Source organism: Melospiza melodia, chromosome 6 (genome assembly GCF_035770615.1).
Source record: "Melospiza melodia melodia isolate bMelMel2 chromosome 6, bMelMel2.pri, whole genome shotgun sequence".
NCBI classification, from domain to species: Eukaryota; Metazoa; Chordata; class Aves; order Passeriformes; family Passerellidae; genus Melospiza; species Melospiza melodia.
In genome coordinates this window covers 23,160,724-23,172,470 of record NC_086199.1, presented here as the reverse complement: position 1 = coordinate 23,172,470, position 11,747 = coordinate 23,160,724, and the positions used below count along the sequence as shown (strand labels likewise).

General features: G+C 52.1%; 1 protein-coding gene across 1 annotated transcript; it reads left to right on the top strand.

Annotated features, from left to right (window-relative positions):
• The first annotated feature begins 863 nt into the window (after positions 1–863).
• JDP2 (Jun dimerization protein 2) lies at positions 864–10,428 on the top strand. The gene is made up of 3 exons (XM_063160268.1): positions 864–3,942; positions 8,424–8,528; positions 9,378–10,428. The coding sequence occupies exons 1-3, from the start codon at positions 3,694–3,696 to the stop codon at positions 9,561–9,563; spliced, it is 540 nt and encodes a 179-aa protein (XP_063016338.1). The 5' UTR covers positions 864–3,693; the 3' UTR covers positions 9,564–10,428.
• The last annotated feature ends 1,319 nt before the right edge of the window (positions 10,429–11,747 follow it).

The following is an 11,747-nucleotide window of genomic DNA, read 5'->3' as shown; positions in this document are numbered from 1 at the left end:
TGAAGCATGGATTTCTCCTTGTTCCTTATTTCATACATTGCAGTAACCCCATATTCAGTCTGCCTGAGGACCTGGACTGTCTAACCTGGGTGCTGTCAACTGCATGTCATGATGGAAGAAAATTAAGCACAGCATGGCCAGCCAGTCAAGGGAGGGGATTGTCCTGCTCTGCTCCACACGTGTGGCCTCACCTTGAATGCTGTGAGCAGTTTTGGGCACCACAATAGAGAAAAGAGATGAAGCCATGAGAGGGCATCCAAAGGAGGGCCACGAGGATGGTGAAGGGCCTGGAGGGGAAACTGTGAGAGGAGGAGTGGCTGAGGGCACTGGGTCTGTTCAGTCTGCAGAAGAAGAGACTGAGGGGAGACCTCACTGCAGTCTACAACTTCCTTGTGAGGGGAAGAGCAGGGGCAGGTACTCTTGTGACAGAACTCGAGGAAATGGCATGAAGCTGAGGCAGGGGAGGTTTACGTTGGATATCAGAAAAAGGTTTTTTGTCCAGAGGGTGGTTGGGTGCTAGAACAGGTTCCCCAAGGAAGAGGTCACAGAACCAAGCCTAACAGCGTTCAGTAAGTGTCTGGACAGCAGTCTAAGGCACATGGTGTGACTCTTGGGCTATCCTGTGCAGTGTCAGGATCTGGACTCGATGATCTAGGTCCCTCCAACTCAGCATATTCTGTCATTTTATGAATAAATTAAAACCAAGTCCCCCAAGTCCAGAATGGATTTTCATGTCCAGGGCTGGGTTCAAGTCAATTCTCGTGCTGAAGCCTGTGAAAGGGTGGGTCAGGGCCCCAAATCAGTCTGTGAGAGACTTCAAATGGATGCTCATATACTTTTGCTATTGATTATTTTTCTATTTTATTTTTTTAATTTTGACATAAGCTGTTCAAGCTGGGGATGGACATCTGTGGGGTTGCTGGCTTGGGCTGTGCTGCTGTTGGCAGGTGTCTTCCCCAGTGCCACAGCATGTCACCTGGGTGGCAGCATCAGGGAAATGGCCAGCTCTGCAGTGTATGCAGCTATCCCAAAATGGTAGACTGGATTTAACCCCATACAGCTCTGTCTTGTGTCAGGGGCTCCTGGGAAGAACCTCTGGATTCACCTCCCCTTTGTCATCCACCTCACTGACCTGGTGCCTTCCTGCTGGAGAGGGATGATCTCTGAGGAAGGTGGCAGGGATTTAGCCACACTCCCTAAATACCTTGTGTTTTCCTGTCTGGAGTGCAGCCTAAGGGTGTGCTGGTACTTATTTCTGGAGCAGTGGAGCATCTCAGCCATGTGTAGGCCTGAAAGGAAAGGGGAGGGAGGTAGCCTGCAACTTCAGAGCCCAGCTGCATTGGGCTTCTCCGGGCACTTTACAAGATGTTGGTGCAGATTCCAGTACAAGATTCTACTGCAGATGTGGAGTTGCATTTTTCTAGTTCAGAGATCTCTGTGGAAGAATTAATACTTTGCATCAGCTTAGGTCCTTGAAGTCTCAAGGAGTTGACTTGTAGTCTTATTTGAGGTCAAGTATCATTATCAAGTATTTTCTCTTTCTTTTCTGTCCCCAAATGGGCAGGAGTCTGTTTCATCAGAGAGTATCTCTTCTCTTGGGAAATTACTTGTCTGTCTTTCCTGTCTTCTCTTCAGCCTTTAATGACCTTATGCAGATCACCTCCTCCCTGCCCAGCTTCCTCTCCCCACAGCAGTGCTCCCAGCATTGCTGAACACTGCCTTGCTCTCCCCTTTCTGTCTCCTAAAGGATGACTGGAGCAGAGGGCTTGATTCCTCTTTATGGTTTCTGTCTTGCTGCATCTGCTTTCCCTGCTCTTTCCCAAGTCTTCTTGGTCACAGCTGAGCAAACCCTGCCAGGGGACATCTCATGCTGACACGTGGACCTCTTCATTGGCAGATTAGACTGTTTGACAGCTCACAGCTCATTGCAGGTTGTAGGCACTCTCTGCTGCAAATCATTCTGTCTGTCACACCCATACAGCTTGCACAGCACCCATGCTGGATGCTGTGGAGCTTGCATTAGCTCTCTGCCCTTGACTAGCCTCTATGTTTGTTTTTCCTTTCCTTCTGCTGCTTATCTCTGGTTCCTTCACATTAACAAATATATTAAATAATCTCATGGGAAAAAGGATGTGCCAGTGCCAAGAAATCCTTAACTTCTGTATTTGTCATGATTAACCCTGTTCAGCCTGCATCCACTGAGGCCACCTGAGCAGGGCAGTTGGACCAGGCAATCTTCAGAGATCCCTCCCAGCCTCAGCTGTTCTGTGATTCTGTGATCCAGCAGTTCTATCTCACATGCAGCTTCACTCAAGTCTTCAGCCTGGAACTGGCATAGATTTGTCACCTCGGGATGGCAAATGCTGAGCAGCTGTGGCAGCTGCTTGGCTACTTGTGTGTGTGTGTGAGTCTGCACGGCTCCACTGTCTGGGCCAAAAGTCTGTATCTCCTGTTACCTGGTCCCTCAGCAGATGAGAGTGGGTGCTTTGGAAAGAGCAGGGCAAGTGCCTGTTATCCCTCATTTAATGCTCCTCCTTTCTCTGACACTTGGTGCTGTGAGAGCCTCCATGAGTTTCCCCAGCTGTTTGTTGAATCCTGCCTTCTAACTGGCTCTTGTGGTTGCAGGAAGCTGCACACTGGGATTTTGTGTCCACTCCTTTAGTCTGCTTCTCTCTTGACATTGCTGGTCCTTTTCCCTGCTGTGTTGGTGCCTCCTGCTCAGGGGCAGAATGCGGTGGGTGCCTGTAGGCTCCTACAGTGTGCTGGGACTTCTCTGGATGGGCAGAGCAAGGAGAGCAGTGCACACACACTGGGACATGTGGTTGAGAAGAGGGGCAAATGGCAGCTGTGTGGACAGCAGTGAATGTTGTAAGTAGGAAACTTGTCAGTGTCCCAGGCCAGTTACACAGCAGGGATGTACCTGCATTGCAGCCAACAACCATCTGCTCCAATGGCTTTTGGACTGATGTAGCAGCTCCAGCTCTATGGACTTCCCATTTTAGGTTTAATTTTATTATATCTTTGCTGCTTGTTCTTAATTGTTACTGATAACTCCCTTTCACCTCCCTATAAGTGACTTGCTGAAGTTTGCCTTGATCCTATTCTCACTTTTTTTCTTTCATGATAGAAGAGGACTTTTGAACCTTGCACCATTTCCCTTCCCCTCCAGCCTTTGTTTCCTCATGTCTGTGCTGAGAGATGTTTGTACAGTGGCGGGTACTTTTTCTTGCAGTTTTATCTGTGGTCTTTGTGTGCTGTGTTTTAGCCCTGACCAGTGGCTGAGCCTGCCCGGAGGGAATCCAGCCTAGGGCATGTTATGGGCCTATTTGTGCCATTTTCTTCTTGTACTAATAATCCACACATTCATTAATCAAAATTCAGCTAAAAGCAAACCTTGATCTGCTGTTCTCCAGAGAAATGTGTCCATGGGATCACATCACTGTCATTGCAGCCAGCTCCTGTTCTTCTGGTGCTTTGCCTCTCAGGTGTCTTCCCTTCCTGATCTACACCCCAGCAGCCTATTCTTCTGGGAAGGATTCATATATTTTGTTTTCTATAATGCAGATTCTGTTTATTCTCTGCCTTTGCCCTTCCTGGGGGAGAATGTCTGCCTTGATTCGTACCCCTGTAGGTGACGGGACTGTAGGGTGAGCTGGCCCTGTGCTGTGTCACGAGGCCCTGTCACTGGTTGTAATGGGATGTGTCTGTGCCCCTGCAGCCCAGGAAGCCGTGTCCCCTGCTATGATGCCAGGGCAGATCCCCGACCCGTCGCTGACGGCCGGAGCGCTGCCTGGGCTGGGCCCGCTGACGGGGCTGCCGGGCGCGGCCCTGACCGCCGAGGAGCTCAAGTGCGCCGACATCCGCAACATCGGCGCCATGATCTCGCCGCTCCAGTTCCTGGAGGTGAAGCTTGGCAAGAGACCCCAGCCTGTCAAAAGTGAGGTGAGTATTGGGGGCTGCTGGCTGCAGGTGGCCCTGCAGGGCTGGTGTCTGCGTTTGCCTGGGTTTCCCTCCTGCCTGTGCCTGGCTGTGCTAGCAGTGGCCAGCAGTGTGTTTTATAAGCTCCCTGTTTGGTGATGTGCATGATGTGCATGCATGTTGGCAGCTGCTCCACTAGCTGCCTCTTCTCCCTGCCTGATTTCCTGTCCCTGGCAGTGGTGGCCTCAGCATCCCAGACCTGGTCCAGTGCAGCAATTGGCAGCCATCTGAACTCAAACCCTGCATGTGGAGTGGGGTCTGCTGCAGCCAACATGTCCCTAGGTTGGGACATGCACCCAGAGTAGAAGTCACACAGCCTGTCACCCGTGTCAACAAGCCCTTGGTGCTTCTGGCATTGGTGTTGCCTTTCCAATGGGAATGGGGTGTGTGGAGCAGTGGCTCAGCCTGTGCTGCAGGTGCTGCTGGCTTAGAGCTGCCCCAGCCCCATTGCTTGGAGTGGGCCCTGGCTTCACCTCGAATTTCCTGGGGTGGGGAAGGTGGGTGGTTTCTGCTTGGTACCACAGGCTGCCATGTCAGAACCAGGCTGAAGGGACCAGGGAGATGCTTGGACAGTGTTTTCCTTATGTCCCCTGTGTTGGTTGTCCACTCTTTGAGTCTGGCTGAGCTGGTGGTGAGTGTTTGCACCTCCCGCTGCTTGCAGATGGAGCTGGGAATGCACCGTTCCAGAGGTCCCACGGTGGTGAGGGTGCTGGCTGCTGTAGAAGGTCCAATGAACAGCCTTCTGAACAGAGCATTTGCTCTGGGAGAGGTTACCTCAGATGATGCCATATGAGGATGGGGTGGTGTGTGTTCTCTGGCAGCGTGAGCAAGGAGGTGCTGGAAGATGTGAAAAGCTGCCTGTGATGAGCTGTGGGCTGAAAGGAGTAAAATAGGAGTTCCAGGGGGCAACTGCTCTCCAAATGGTGTTGACACTTGATTTAGCCCAATTTTTTAGCAGAAGCTCAGCAGCAGCACCTGTGCAGAGCATCCCTGTTCTTTTCCCCCAGCCATTTGAGGGGGACTCCTGTGGGTAGAGCTGGTATGATGTAGCTCATCTGAGCACCACAGGAGCTCTGTGCCCAAGAGAGTGTCCAGTCAGCTTGTGCAGCCTGGAGGTTGCCTGGGAAGGACTGGACAGCTCTGCAGTGGGAAGAGCTGAGGCTGGGGTTCTCTGGGAGGCCCTTGTAAGGCCCTGGGCATGCTGATGGCTTTTGTTCCTCTATGGGCAAAGCAGTCACGGATTTGCAGCTGAAGCCAAATTCTCTTCCAAGCTCTTGGCCTGGTTGTTAATGCAGCAAATGGTCTGCAGTGCCTGCCTTGCTTCATAGGTAGGGGAAGACAGAGGGTGACTCTGTTGCTATGCTGTCTTTCCAGACCCAGCTCCTTTCCTTTAGACACCTCTGACTGGCTCTGCAACCGCTGCTTTTGCTTTTTGTAGCATGGGTATGTGATGTCACTGGCATCTGTGTGACAGGGACAGGGCAGTTCTGCCCCACAGCAGGTACTGGAATTGCTGAGTGTCCTCTGAACCAGCTGTTGAGGCAGCATGTGGAGGAAAGCTAAGAGAAAACCCACTGCCAGCCCTTGCTCAGCTACCTTCCATGCAGCTGGTTCCTCCCCTGCATGGCCCATGAAGCTGAGGAGTTGAAGGCAGCAAATGGAGCTGCCCTTGGCAAGGCTTTGCAGCAAAAGCCTGAGGGAGCTGTAGCAGTAGCTGCTTATCCCATGAGTAGCCAAGAAGCTGCCCACGCACGGTTTTGCAATGCAGCCTGCAGCTGCTTTCCTCCTGCAGGGTGCTGGAGCCCAGGAATGCTGGGTGCTGGTGTGCCACTCTGTGGTGCCTGGCAGGACAGGCTGCCTGCCATGAGCCTGGCCAAGGCAGCTCTCTCTGCCCTGCTGGGGGCACCAGCATCTCCTGGCATTGGGGTCTGTGTGCCTGGGGACACACACAAAACCCATCCAGTGTGTGTTGGGGGCCAGCTTCTCTGCAGGGTGATGGACAGCCCCAGTGGGAAAGCTGCTCTCCTCTTGGACAGGTGTACACAGATGCTGCTGGGCTCCTCCACCACTGAATCCCACCTGGGGTGCTCCTCTGGGACTGAGCCCTGCCCCTCAGGCAGATGATCCCCTCAGCCTCTGAGGCTGCTGACTGAAGCAGTTCAGGAGGCATCCCCACAGGGACTTCTACCCACAGGGACCATGCCCTGGAGATCAACTGCTGGGATGTGCTGTTGAGTGACACATCATCACTGTCCCATGTGCCTCAGAATAATGTCCTAACCCTCAGCACTAGGGCCATGTCACCTTTTTGAACAAATCAAGCAGAAGCAGATGGGGAAAACCTGCTGTCTGGAAAAGAGAACTTCTCTGCACTGAGAATTTGTGGATTCTTCATGCCTGGAAGTGTTCAAGACCAGGCTGGACGGGGCTTTTAGCAACTGCTGTACTGGAAAGTGTCCCTGCATGTGGCAGGGGGGTTGACACTAGGTGATCGTTAAGATCTCGTCCAAACCTTTCTATTTTCTATGAAGCTACAGGAGCTGTGCTCAAAAAGCAGAGCCAAGGGTTCAAACTTCTTCTGTCTTGGTTGAGCCACCTTCCTTGGGCATCTGTATTCCATCTAAGGACACAGACCTTTGCTGTGGGCCCTCTGTGGGGTGGAGGCAGGGTCAGAGACAGGTCATTTATTCTGTAATTCTTGTTGAATGGACCAAGAAGGCATGGAAATGTCAGGCAGTTTCCAGGGCTGGTGCAGTTGCTGGTTGCTCTTCCAGTTGCTGTTAGGCCCCAAGATGTACTTCTGACGCCAAGTTTGGGGGTGTTTTTTGAGCTTTGGAACTGTGGGCACAAGAGACCTCTATGTCACCCTCCTAGTAATCCTGGAACTAACAGACCAGGAAGCTGTCTTAGGGGTAGATGAGTAGTTGGTAAATGTGCAGAGGGGAATTGCATCTACCCTGATGTCCACCTCCTCTTCATTTCTGTCAGGAACTTTTGTAAGACCCGGCAGTGGAATGTAGAGTTAGTGCCTTCCAGATTACTCCTGCTAACCTGTCACATCTAATTTATGTGGGTGCAGTGTGAGCTGTCCATTTCTGACTGGACTTGGGGGTATCAGTGCAGTTCCCATTGCAGCTCTCCCAGGTGTGGTACATTGGTGCCCCAGGACACTACGTGGCAGCCTGGCATTATGGATGTCTGTGCATAGCTTGTGCTGGCTTTGCTTAATATTCTCACCCCAGCTGAAATAGCAACTGTGGTATAGTGCTTGCAAAGCAAGGTAGAAAAGATGCAAAACTGTTAGTGCTGTAAAGCTCAGACATTGCCTTCCACAGCGTGCTGTGTGCTGTGTATTGGACATGCAGCTTGCTTAAGCCACCCCTTCACCCTGCCTCTGCTGAGCCCACATTTCGTCCAGTCCTTGTTTGTGCATCACGCTGGGATGTTTGGATTAGTGGGTTTTGGAGTTGGTGACTGTTAGCAGTGTGCACAGTCTGCTGTGGAGGATGGCCCCTGCAGCCTTCATTGCCATCAGGCATTGCTGGTGTGTCTGCATGCGGGGTGTTCCTGTGGTATCACCGATAGGAATGAGGCAGTTCAGTCTGACACCTCAAATTTCAGAGACCCGGGACAAATGTGGATGAAGGCACTGGGGACCTTTTCTTCTCTATCCATGCTGCAAAGTATAACCTGACTTTGCAGGGCTTTCCAGCACTCACATTTTTCTTGAAGGAGCTAGTTTGGGTTCCTGGATGTAGGCATGCCATAGGCCATTTACACAGGCTTTGCAGCATATATCAGTAAATACTTTGATTATGGTTTTCTGACTCCTAGGGCCTATTGTCTTGGCCTGTGTGGTTTGAGTCAAAGAGCACAGAGAACTGAGTCATGGCAAACAGTGCAGGTACTGCTGTGTCCTGCCCCCTCACAGGGAATGCAGGACCTGTCCCCACCTTACTGTGCTGGCCCTGTGACTCAGACAGTCCCAGATACTGGAATGGGGCAGGCCTAGCTGGGGTATGTTCTGGGTTTTTCTGCCTCTTGTCCTTGGCTGTGTGTGCGATGCTTTCAATGTCTGCACACAGAGGTGTGCCTGTAGATGTCTGTGTGACAAACCACCCTTGTAGAAACAAGGAGGGAGCTCTATTCTCTGTCTCTTCCCTCTCTCAGGGAGGGAGAAGCCCTGTGAAGGGCTGTCTGTCCCCTACCAGCCACGTCCTCAGCTGTGGGTACAGCTGTCCCTCTCTGTGTTCCCACAAAGTGGAGGTAGAGGCTGTAGCAGCAGCATACCTGGTTCCATGAGGATTGAGTCATGTTGCTGGCGGCCCCTGACCAGGTGGCTGCCCATTGCCCTGCCATGGCTGGGGCTGCCACGTGCTCACCCCTACCTCCTGCCCCAGCCCACATCTGCTGACTCTGATCTGGGTTTCTCTGTCTTGTTATAGCTGGATGAGGAAGAAGAGAGGAGGAAAAGGCGCCGGGAGAAAAACAAAGTAGCGGCAGCGCGATGTCGTAACAAGAAGAAGGAGAGGACGGAGTTCCTGCAGCGGGTGGGTGCCCCAGTCTGTCCCAGGGCACAGCAGGGACCTCCCTAGAACAGTGCTCCAGCTGCAGGAAGCATTGCCTCCTGAGCTTCCCCTCTGCCACCCCTTGCTCCAGTGCCTTTATCAGGGAAAATACAAAATACAGCCCCCGCTTTTGGTGAGGCTGTGAAGGTTGTGGCCATGTACGTGCCCAGGCAGAGCTTACCCCTGGTACCAGGGCTGGAGAGGGCTCGGGTTGGCTCTGGGCTTGTGGTGAGAGAGGAATAATAATGTCTCTGCCTCAGTGCTGCAGCAGGAACACTCATATGAGTGTGGCACAGGACAGGGGCTGGCAGTGTGCTGGCCCCTTGACCGAAGTCCTAAAGATTTTCCCACTCAGAGGCCAGATGCCCACTCCACCTCTAGCCCCAGGGCAGAAAAACTGTCACAGCACCTTGCTGTTTTTCTGCAAACAGTGGTGAGACACGGGCACATGACACAACTTGGAAGGAGTCATTTCACAAGGGCAGATGCTTACAGATGGGCTGGGTGAAAACTTAAGCATGGGTTTGTCCCCAAACACCTTACCAGAGCACAGAAAGCAGCCGGGCACAGGTTTTGCTGGGGGGCAGCACAGACCTGCCCCAGGTGGTGGCTGTGTGTTCCTGTGTGATGGCACAAAATGCCAAGCACGAGGCAGCAGGGCTGGGGATGAACTGCCTGGAGGGATGTGATGCCTTGGCAGGTCCTCAGCCTGCTCCCCTGCTGCAGGGGCTGAGGAACAGCACCGAGCAGAGGTGGCATGTTGGCCAAATTGTTTCTTGTGTCTTGTCCTGCTAGATAAAGTCACATGCGGTTGTGTTCCTGTCCTGCTAGGAGTCCGAGCGTCTAGAGCTCATGAATGCTGAGCTGAAGGCCCAGATAGAAGAGCTGAAACAGGAGAGGCAGCAGCTCATCCTGATGCTGAACCGGCACCGTCCCACCTGCATTGTGCGGACAGACAGCATCAAGACGCCCGAGAGCGAAGCCAACCCACTGCTGGAGCAGCTAGAGAAGAAGTGAAGGTGGCACAGGACCACGAGGAGGAGACAGTGGCACAGGGTCTTCCAGGGTCTCTAATGTATGTACTGTATGAAGAACTGTGCACCCAGGCCTGGTGCAGCCAGGACCCAGTGGGCTTCCTTGGGAACTATGGACCAAACATGGGAACAGAGAAGATCAGGAACCTGCCAACCATGTACTCTGAGGCTGAACCTGGGAGCAGGGCTGGTGGTGCCAGTGAGGGCAGCCTCCCTGTGATACATCATCACAGCCCTTCAGCCTGCTCTCAGCCCTGGGACCCACAAAGCCACAGCGTGTCCTGCAAGGAGCAGGCAGCCCGTGGGTAGCAGGGGCTGCGGGCTGAGGAGTGGCAGCTGGGCAGTGCCCACCAGCGCCCTGCCCAGAGGCTGCTGCTGCTCCTGGCACGCTCCAGAGGGAAACCCAAACCCAAGAACCACAAACACTTGATGCAGCCCCATCTGGTGGGCAGGCCTGTCGGGGCTCGGTGGCGCAGGCGCCCCCCACAAGCACACTCAGTATAATGTTTACAGCCCAGCTGTCCGTGTCGGCCGTGCTTTTGAATGCACATTTTTACACTTTTTTAAAGTATTTTTTACAAAGTTTTTATACAGTGATCTCTATATGGATTTATATAATCACTAGATGTGATCCCATAGAAATGTATGTTATAATGGTCTGTTTGTTACAAACACATATGCCACAGTTATCTCCATTGTGTTACTTGTCTGGTAGCATCCAGCTCCTTTCCTGGCATGCTGGGAAGGGGGTGCAAGCTGCCCTCTGCAGTGGTGTTGCTGCCCTCTCCATCCATGTATGTCCTTCATAATACTCAGTTCTGTATCTCAGTAAATGTTACCTTTGCGTACGCTGTCCTCCTGTGGCTCTGTTTGGCTCAGCACTGCTGCAGCAGTGGGTTCCTGGCTGAGTGGCACAGTGGAGCAGATCCCAGAGCTCTTGTGATGATTGTGTTAGCAGCTGTGGGCCAGGAGAATTCACCCTAGAAAGCTGGCAACCTTGGAGGCAGCTCTGACTATTGTCAAGCAAGAAGTGGCTCAGTGCTGCACCAAAGAGGGTAGGTAGGCATGGCTTGCCCCTTGGAAAGGTGGAGGGAGACCATGTCATCCTTAACTGGTCCTTTGTGTTTCAGTCCCAAATACAGCAGTTTGAACTCATTTCAGGGATGAGAAAGAGACAGGGGAGCTGTCACGATGTCCTTGTGCTGGTGTTCCCTTTATGTGCCTTTGTGCTTCCTTCTGCTTCCTTCCTTCTGAAGATTGGCTCCTGACAGCAGTTGAGGAATGGGTCAGATCTTTGCCATGAACTCCACAGTCTGGGAGTTCATGGCAAAGATCTGACCCATTCCTCAGCTGCTGTCAGGAGCCAATCTTCATTCTTTGAAAAATGTGATACCTCTGCCTTTCATTAAGCTCTGCTGAAAAGATGGGCCTCCTTGTCTTTTCTCTTTATTTCCCTCTGCAAAGTGAACATGGTAATAATTTCCCTCTTTGGTGGTCAGTGGGGGCTCCTTGGGGGTACCAGATGATCCCGGCATCTTGTCCACAGGCATCTTGTACTTTTTGCTCACCTGGATAGCCTGTGTGCTCATCTCCACTCCACTGGCAGTGCTGTGGGTGCAGGTGATGGCGTTTCTCTGATGAATAGCCACATTGCAGTAAAAATTTCTTCTATGGAAACAGCTGGCTTGGAAGAGAAATAAAAGGTGCCCTTTGAAACCCAGCATGCTAGAAGCAGCTAGCAAAGGTAGCAGCAGAAAAGTGATGTATTTATATCAGTTTAATGCTCAGCTATTCCAGCCAAGGCTTGGGCAGGAACTGAATCGTAGCAAGGCCCAGGGTTGGAATGAGATTATCTTTAAGGTCCTTCCTAACCCAGTCCACTCCCTGATTCTGCCACCCGAACAACCTTCTGCTTTATTGCAGTCAGTACCAAGGCGTTTGACACTCAAAGTTTAGGGCATTTATTTTTCAGGTAACTTGTTTGGGCTGTAAAACAATAAAGTTAAAGCAGAGGGTTTGGGCCTCTTCCCCTATGTGCCACAGCCTGTGACTATTGAACAGAAAAGGTTCAATCTCTGTGCAGTGCAAAGTTCCATCTCTGTATACTGCAAACCCCTCCTGGTTCCTGTAGGAGACAGGCTATTTGACGGTCTTTTCTCTGGTAGCA